Source organism: Corapipo altera, unplaced genomic scaffold (assembly GCF_003945725.1).
Source record: "Corapipo altera isolate COAL_440 unplaced genomic scaffold, ASM394572v1 239, whole genome shotgun sequence".
In the NCBI taxonomy this organism is placed as follows: domain Eukaryota; kingdom Metazoa; phylum Chordata; class Aves; order Passeriformes; family Pipridae; genus Corapipo; species Corapipo altera.
The window spans coordinates 3,380,071-3,389,580 of NW_020884938.1; the positions used below are offsets into that span (position 1 = coordinate 3,380,071).

A 9,510-nucleotide genomic window follows, 5' to 3' on the forward strand; every position below is an offset into this window, starting at 1 on the left:
AGCCGGGCGGGGAGTGCCGGGAGCTGCAGGAGGAGGTACGGCGGGGCCCGGGCCCCGCTCCCCGGCCCTGAGAACTTCTCTCATCCCTTCCCGTTCCCCAGCACTTCCTACTTTCCCCGCTCCGCCGAGCAGGGCGCGCTGCCGCCCCTTCCTGTGCCGCGGGCTGCGAGCCCCGCACTCACTCACCCCAGCGTGCTGATGAACCCGTTCACGGAGCCCTCGGCGTACAGGGACACGATGTCCCCGATGTACAGAAAGCTGGACATTTTCTCAGACATTCTGGCTCATTTTTTTTCTTGGGTTTGTTTTTTTTTTCTTTTTTTTTTTCCCCGTGAAGCCGGGGGTGTTTTTTCCGCTTTCCTCCCCCTTCTTCGTAAAAAAAAAAAAAAATTAAAATGAAATAAATTAAAGAATTAAAATACAGGCAAATCGGAGGGATCCAGGGAGGCTTCGCTCGGCCCCTGCGGCGCGGTGCGGGCTGACATGAGCGCGGTGTGCGCGGAGCTCCCGGCCCGGCCCCGCCCGCCCCCCGCGCCTCCTCCGCCCCCCGCCCCGCCCCGCCCCGCCCCGCAGCCACCCCCGGGCTCGGGCAGGGGCCGGACACCCCCGGGCTCGGAGCCCCTGCACCCCGTCAGCCGGGAGAGATGCGGCGGAGACCCTCGGAAATTCCCCGCGGTGCAGAGGCGCGGGCGATCCCCTCGGCTGAGACCCTTCCCCTCTGCCCGGAGACTGCGTTTGGTGTGGTCACTCAGCCTGTGTCACCCTCTGGTTTATGGCTTTCAAACTTCAGGAGCCACGAATCCTTTTTTTTTTTTTTTTTAGTCCCTGTGCGGGACTTCACGGAATCACAAGATGGGTCAGGTTGGGAGGGACCACAGTGGGGCATCTGCTCCCACCTCCCTGATCCCAGAGCACATGGCACAGGATTGTGTCCAGACGGTTCTCCCAGTGAGGGAGACTCCACACCCTCTCTGGACAATCTGTTCAGTGCTCGATCACTGCACAGCAAAGAAGTTCTTCCTCATGTCCAGGTGGAACTTCTTGGGCATCGGTTCCTGCCTGTGGCCTCTTGTCGCATTGCTGGGCACCCCCGAGCAGAGCCTGGTCCATCCTCTGTCCCCTCCCTGCAGACACTGACACACATGGATGAGATCCCCTCTCAATGTCTCTTCTCGAGGCTGAACAGGCCCAACAGCACACATTTGCTTAAGATAATTACCACCAATTTAACAAAAAAACACCCTCACCCTCGATGTAAAGAGAACTCTAAAAGGCTTTTCTGCCCCAGAAAGCAGGGACACTGCAGCCTCCCCACACTCACCAGAGGAAGAAGGCCCAGCTGCCACAGAGGCCAATGTGGGATTTTTATTCTTAAAAACTCTGTGCATTCTTTAAACAAAAATGTAATTTTCACTAACGGTTTAGGAATCATAGTATTTCTACTTTTCCAGATTTTTTCAGCTCCTAAATACAGGTAAACTCAGCAATAGTATTTGTCACCACATGTGTTCTTCCAATAGATTATTTGGATTAAAAAAAAACCAACAACAACAAATTAAAAGAAACAATAACTCATGCAAGTCTAACAGCCTGATCAAGTACTAGCGCTCAAATGATAAGAATACAAACCTAGTTGCAGGAATGTGCAGACTGCTGGTAGTGAGTAATAAGCTGAGAGTTTCACACTTGCATTTTATTTCCCACATGTACAGCTTTTAGCCTTATCTCACTTCTGAGCATAAATTCTTGACATCAGAAATCATGAGTCTCAAAGTAAAAACAAGAAATTTTTAACATCTATCTGTAGAGAAAAAAAACCCTGTTATGCCATTCTAGAAGTCCCTCTTTTGCTCTTTTAAGGTGAATATTTTGGATTTGTCACTTTTTTATACAAAAACACCACCAAAGAACTCCCCTATGAGGAAAGGCTGAGAGAGTTGGGGTTGTTCAGCCTGTGGAAGAGAAGGCTTAGAGGAGACCTGATAGCACCTTTCAGTACCTTCACAGCCTACAAGACAGGTGGAGAAGGACTTTTTACAAGGGCATGAAGTGACAGGACATGGGGAATGGCTTCAAACTGAGAGGAGTCATAGATCAGATATCAGGAAAAAATTCTTCCCTGCGAGGGTGGTGAGGTCCTGGCACAGGTTGCCCAGAGAAGCTGTGGCTGCCTCATCCCTGGAAGTGTTCAAGGACAGGTTGGATGGCCAACCCAAACCATTCTGTTATTCTGTTTTATGATTCTATGATCTGCATCTCCTCCTGTACACATACATACAACACAGACCCCAGATTCACCAAATTCTTTGATTTCAGTCTCCTGGAGTAACTAATGACAGCTGTTAAAACACTTCTGGAAAAGCAATATGAAGAGAACACGTGACAGATCCCCCGTTCTGGAACCAGCCCCTGCACAGGAAAACTGAAGATGAGGCTCTTCAAATTGCCCCAAGCACACACAGTGAATCCAAAAACTGCACTAAATTAAAACACACCAGAATTAGAAACTGAAAGTCCAAGCAGCACGAGGCAGCAGAGGGGAGAGAAGCTGTGGATCCCTGCCCACAGGTCAAGTGAAAAGCACGGACCTAAGGGCCCTACCAGGAGCCACCCCACAGAGGGCTCAGGTGTTTTATCCCATGAAAATGTGGTTCTGGACAGTTTGAACTTGGGACTGAGCAGCAAAGGCTTTACAATGCATTGACAATATCCTGTGCCCTCCTGCCCCTGTTTATCTCAGCCATTTTATACCAGGCTCTAATGGCCTAATTAAGATACTTTAGTCAGGGAGGTTTCACATTTTCCAGCAATAAATGAAATCCTGGTGTGCCTTAGATTAGTGGGAGTTTTCCTGAGAATGAACTTCAGAACTTGGCCAAGCAGCAAGGTTGCTTGTCCTTGGTGCAAATCCCCATTTGGGACCATTCTCAGTCAGGAAGGTATAACTCTGTTGCCTAAACACAGGTTATTGGGGCCATCTGAAGTGTCCTTTGGTACCTGGGACATCCCTGGAGGCTGTCAGCAGGGAAGCAGGACTGCTGTGTCCTTGACAGCTCTACCTGTGTGTGTTTTGCCATTACAAGAAGGTCAATTCAGGTCACTTTAGAAAATATTTAGTGTTTGCTTGCCGTGGCTGATAGGAGCCCTACACTTGCAGTCATCTTTGTCCCTTCCCCCCCAAGGAAATCAAGGCACAGGCTGAATTCTCCTTCATTTCCAGGCTTGTTCATCTTGGCTCAGGCTGGATCGTGCCAGCAGCAGAAAGTTGTTACCACCTTGTAGCTCTCTGGTGATATAAATTAAATGAAACCTCAATCCAGTTCCAAGCAGTGGTGGCTGTTAACTAGAAATGAGTTGTATGAAATCAGTTTTGCAGAAAAAAAAAGCAGAGGTCAAAACCAGAAGGCAGTCAAGTATTTAAGCAAACGCTTAATTTCAAACCTGTGTCACTGAAACAGTCCCACAACCTCACTGAAGTCACCAGATTATTTGTGTGCCAAAAATAACCAAGCATTTAACCACTTGGTAGAGCAGGACTTAAACTGGTATGAAGATCACCCAGGAAAAGCAGATCTGAGGAGTCCTTGATCATCCTCTCCCTGCAGACAGACAAACAAAAGTAGTGACAAATGCTACTCCAGCATTTTTAACAAGCATTAACCCTCTTCTATTAAAAGTAGTGATTATACCTCTCTGAGTGCTACTTTTATGAAGATAGTATCTAGAAAAATTTAATTAAAATGAAAGAAATTTTGTCATAACAAGTCTACATAGAAAAAAATAAAGCATGGTCAGAGATGGTAATGGAATATTGCTTCATTTATCTGGAGCAGAAATAAACCAATTGGTTGATAAAATGGACATTTTTACTACAGTTTTTTACCTTGCAATTAGCTGTAGGGTGAAGATGAGGCTGCTTAGTCAATAGCTGGGATGTGTTTTCCATCAGTTATCTCTGGCAATCTTTTGTTCCAAAGCTGGGAGCACAGGCTTTGCCATGAAAAAGGACCCAGACTCAGGAATCATCAGTCAGTGCTGACAGACAGCCCTGGTGCACATATTGCTCTGTACATTGTAAAAGTGAAGAAGCCTTTCTTTCTCAACTTTCATTTGTAAGCTATTACTTGTTTTCAGAGAATCAAGTGATTTTTGCAGTGGTATTCTGAAATCAGCTCTCTCTCTATAAAAGTATTTGCAATATTTGAATGCAGGGACATTTTACCATGATCTCTGTGTCTGATTTTGATGTTCATTGTGGTGCTGAGATACAAGAGAGAAGCAGTTTATCCACAGAGAGATCACTAGAAACACCCCATTGCAGCATTGAGCATCCACTTTAGATGTGAAAATACACAATATTAGAAAGTCCTCAGTCTCCAAAAACTCACCAAATAAATAGGCTGATGTCATCATACTCTTGTTCCTTTTTTACCCCTCACATCTCAGGAACACGTCTGGATTTCCTGCTCATCTTGTCCAAACAGGGGAGGTTCCTGACAGAAGTCAAACTTTTTATGCATTTGAAAATTGTCTGATTGGAAAGATTTTAATCCCACACCTACACATCTTGTATGAAGTTACAGATATATAGGTCACTCCAGTGAAGGCAAACTGAACCAACCACAGGCTTATACAACAGGCAGCATTGATGTTTGTTTGCACAAAAGCAGGGGATACTTTCCAGCTGCAGGGGAAAAGGGGGAAGAGAAGAATGCCTTTAACTGTTTTAATACAATAGATGGAGATGGGAGCAGGCCAAAACCCAGGCAGGCACCCCATACAACTATATGAAAGTTTGCACCCAAAAAGCCTAGGGTTTGTTTCTCATCTTTCTAATAGAGGAAGGGGGGAAGAAAAAAAAAAAGAAGAAGAAGAAATATCAAACCATTCCAGACATTTTGATATTTAAAATCCAGCTCTGATTTCAAAGCCCATCTGTAGCTGGAATATTTTTAATGTACTTATCTCAAGCAAGGCACAATTAACAGCTTATGTGAGGAAGGCCTGGCTTTTAAAGGCACCTAATGAAGTTTCCCATACAATCTGGAGATGCCCGTTACCTTGTGGATGTCTGTATTTGAGGCACCCCAGCTCTTCCTTGAGCACAAGGGCATTTCCAAACACTGGGATGTAGAAAAGACAGCACTTCTTGGCCCACAGGTTGGATCAGAGAGTGCCTCAGCAGCTCATTTTGACAGTACTCGCATACAGGGGTTGATTTATGGCTGGTAGAGCTTTGTTTTCCTTTGCCCACAGCAAACGTCAGAGAACTGGTGATTTCTTGATAGATATCCAGCTGTGGGGACTCAGTTGGCCTTTTTTTCTCCTGCTGGGAGTTAACTCTTAACTGGTGTTGTTTTAAACAATATGCAGGTATTGGTGCCATACAAAATATGGTTACAAAAAACACACACCAAAAGAACACCTCGGGGTAAAGCAGGCCTGACAGAGATAAATGGGATTTAGCAATGTAATAAAGCAGTGAATCATGCAAAATAAAAGCCATTATTTGATTGAGAATGAGAAAACCAGAATACGGAGCATTCAGTACTGGCTTACCCACTTCATTCCACCTGGCTTATTGGGAACAGCAAATTCTAGCTGAATTCCTAACACCTTGTTTTATAAAGGGCTTTCTCTCAGAGGGAAACACATTTTTCTCAACATTAGAGGTGGGCAGCTCTCACTACGATGTGGGTGTGAGCTTTGCATCCTCACCGGGTCACACTGTGGTTTGATGCATGGACAGTGACTGTCTGACTTGCTCTTTGCTATATCTGAATTTACAAGAGTAATATATGTATTAATTCAAGTATTTAAATAATCACTGGCTTGCTATAATAATCTCTTGAAAGAAGCAAACTTAGAAATAAAGGAACCTGAAGTTATTTGTGAATTAATGACTTAAGCAAAAGGAGTTTAGATTAAAGAGGAAGCCTGGCTGCCCCTCTTGCTGTGGCACAATGCAGCAGCTATGTAAATAAACTCCAGAGAGCAGCTCCAAGCCATTCAAGTGAAGATATTTTTCCCTTGCAATACATTCAAGCCTTTTTGAAATAAGTTTCCAACTGTTTAATGACCAAAGTTGTTCATTCAAAGAGCCAAAATACGAAAACCCAACCAAAGCAGGAAGGACAATGTGCCTCTCTCTCTGAAAAACACCCCTATAGAAAGGGAGCTTTATTTAGAGGGTTCAGGAAGCTGAAGCGTTGCCTTCTATCAGCTCCCAACCACAGAGAGAGCATCAGGAAGGGCACAAAAATGGACTTACTATTCCTACATGTAACAAGTGCCAGCAGTTACACCAAGTTTGCTTTCAACCTTGCAGAAGTCCCTGCCAGCCCCCACAGACTTGTTAGTCAGGCAGTGTCTCCTGGGCTTTTCTTTGCTGCTTGGCTTCCTAAAAATGAAGCCTTTCCCTACAAAATAAAGACAGAGGGACGCACCTTGTTGGAATTTTCTCTTTTGCTGGCAGTCAGGAGACTTCAGGAGGTTCAAACCTGAAAATGCAGGGAAAGAAGTGAATCATCTTCATAAAACCAAAGAAAGCCTCCTTTTCAGTCCCAGCCCACCCCTAACCACAACCTGTGCAACAGAAGAATCAACAGACCTGTACAGTGACTGTAATTAAAAAGCCATTGTGTTTTGACTGCTCTCATTAATACTTTATTACGAGCTGACCCCATGGCAGTGGTTACAGTCTGAATACAGCACAGGTAACATACAGCAGTTCTTTAAAATAATTAGATATTAAATCACACAAGCAACATTTCACAGAAACTCAATATTGTATTTTTTTTTTTAACTCCAAAATTAAGAAAGCTTTGCACAAATTCCCACAGTAAAATCTGAGAAAAATAACAGTTCTAATAAGAAGCCTAAAATTGTAATTGTATTTCCACGCCGGATAAAGTGGAAACATCTAGGAGCTAATATATTTTTAAAAAGTGGAAAATATCTGTAATTGCAGTATGGCTGCAATTTAATTGCAATCATGGAGCTTGAAAAGTGTACCTGAGGAATATCTCCCTACCTTTCCTAATTTTATCAGGAAAGATGTAGAAACCTGTGAAAGCTTTGTACTTCAGGGCTGCTTAAAAAGCCTTGTGCTTTTGATGTTGTTTGCTTTGGGCTTTTTTTTCAAGAATTTTATTTTCTTATTGAAAATCTTTTGCAAAATTAAATACTGTTGGGGTTTTTGCCAGAATTGTGTCCTTTCACCAGCATCCTGGCCATGTTTAAAGAAAAAAAAAAAAAGAGCTTTGCCAGCTTTTTTTGGTTTTTGACCACATTAAAAATTACCAGAGGGGAAAGAAAATTGTGATTATTTTTCCTCGAGCAGCTGTCTCGATGCCCATCCTCCATTTCTAACTTTGGGATGAAGTGCATTGCTCTTTCTGGTCCAAGTTTGGGCAAGGAAACAGCAGGAAAAGCAGCTTTTTTCAGGAGAATCAGTCTTTCCTCGTGAAAGCAGGGGCCACAGACCTTCACCTTGGGCCCATTCCAGCTTTCAGATGGGGAGGGGAACACAAAAGGCTTTGGGTAGTTGGCACTGCATTTCCAGGGAAGTAAGTTATGGAGGTCTGGAGTCATTAAAACCCATTTGAAGAAATAGCTCCCCTCCCTCACCTCTCCCTAAAAGCACAACACCAAGTACTGAAGTTTCTCAGAAATGTGTTGGGAAGGAAAAATTAGAAACCAGAAAGAATTTATGTTTTTCTGTGAATTACTGTGTCTAGAGAACTAATGGATAGGGAAGTACAAGAAATCCTTTTGGACAAACTCAGCTCCCCCCATCCCCTCTGATCAGCACTGGTGCATCCAGGTTGGATCCTTCCAAAGTCTCTCCTACTTTTACCTGTCCCAAATGCTCACTACTTCCCAGGACATTATGGAATAATTAAATTAGCACAGCCAAGTGACTGGGCTGTGATTCCAAGGAGGCAGAAAATGTCTTTAAGGCCAAATATGGACCAAGATTTGAGGTTCACCCACCTTTATTTCAGACTGATTTTACGCCTAGATGAAGGAAGTGTTCTATATGAGAGATGTTCCCAAAGGATTTCTGGCATCTCAGCCCAATTGTGCCCAGGAAACACGAGTTTGAATTAGAAATTAGAAACAGATTAAGGGGTTTTTTATACATTAATATGGAATTAGAGACACCAAAACACTACAGCACATTGGGATCCCTAGACTGGACTTTCTCTCTTCCTCATAGTCCAGAATGCAATGGATTGAAACAAAAATCTTGCCTAAAAGTTATGTTGAATCCTGAACTACTAAATTTTCCTGGAACTTTGAAAACATAAAAAGAGGTTGCATAATAATCACATGAAAATACCTCAATTGCTTTTACATTTAGGAATGCCTCATGCCTTGTCCCTGAGAGTTGAATTTTTTTCATTTGGGCTTATTTTGTGGGATTTTTTTTTTGTAGATGTTTCTCATTTGGTTGTCTTCCTTAGACACTTTAAACATTAGCATAACACAGCTGAATCCTTAAAAGCTGAGACATGCAATTTCAGATCCTCCAGCATCATGAGATTTAAATAGATAAGTGATGTGAGTGCTTGATAAAATCCCTGTTTCAATGCTATACAAAAATTAAACCAGTGAAATAACCTTTTGTTTCTCAATAGCTCTTGCAAGATGTTCTGCATCTTAGTAGCAACTTAGAAATATGAATATGCTTAGGAAATTAGATTTTAAGTGATCTGCAGGCAGCCACAAACCAGGGCATTAAAAAAGCAGAACCATCACCCACAGTTTCCATTTGGTCAGTCTGAAAAAGGCAAAGTTAGCAGCAGATAAATTAATCTACCAGTGAAGCAGAATTTTGTTTGAAAAGCATGGAAGAAATGCATATTGTTACCATGTCACAGGCAAAGAAACGGCAGGAATTAGCTAATAAAATGAAAAATTTAGCATGCACTTGGATACATTTAGCACTGCGCTTGACATTATCTCCTAGATGAGCCGCAGTAACATGAAATTGCTGGTTGAAAACAGATGGGAAATATAAAAGTGAAGCCCTGCTATCTGACATCAGCACAATTAGCACCTCTGTTTCACAACCCTGGCTCCCCCCGTGGGAACTGCCACCTCTTCCATGGCAGGGACATAAACAGTGCCTGTTGCACATTTGTTATTCCATAGCTGTGAGTGTGAAGAACATGCTCACAAAGATATATATGGAGTGGGATCATCTCAGGGCACAGACTGGATGGGGACTCACCCCCAGGTTTACTGGAGAGATAACATTTTAATGAGAAAATAAGCATAAAAAAGAAGGCCCAAAAGGAAAAAAAATGGTGATTTCTATCAATTTTCCCTTCATGGTACAATTTGTTACCTAACATCTTGGAGAAAAACATACTTCCCATGGCAACCAGAGGATCCAGAAATCCCCTGAGCTGCACCCCTGGCAGCTGGGCTGATAAAGCAAAAGGGCAACTGCTTCCCCAAAACTGGGAAGGGGGCAGATGATGTGGCTGATCCTTGGTGTCA

At 43.3% G+C, this 9,510-nt stretch overlaps 1 protein-coding gene across 3 annotated transcripts in view; it reads right to left on the bottom strand.

Annotated features, from left to right (window-relative positions):
* The window catches only part of ITPR2 (inositol 1,4,5-trisphosphate receptor type 2), a 242,940-nt gene extending 236,437 nt beyond the window's left edge, over window positions 1-6,503 (bottom strand). The window contains exons 1-5 of one of the 3 annotated variants that reach the window (XM_027660753.1): window positions 6,447-6,503; window positions 4,389-4,493; window positions 3,520-3,599; window positions 897-900; window positions 187-366 (exon numbers count right to left, since the gene is read on the bottom strand). In XM_027660753.1, coding sequence (XP_027516554.1) covers window positions 187-278 — 92 coding nt within the window. In that variant the 5' untranslated portion in view covers window positions 279-366; window positions 897-900; window positions 3,520-3,599; window positions 4,389-4,493; window positions 6,447-6,503. Of the gene's footprint in view, window positions 1-186; window positions 481-896; window positions 901-3,519; window positions 3,600-4,388; window positions 4,494-5,060; window positions 5,221-6,446 lie in introns of those variants that run through there. The other 2 variants (XM_027660754.1, XM_027660752.1) reach the window with 2 other exon arrangements.
* Window positions 6,504-9,510: the final 3,007 nt, after the last annotated feature.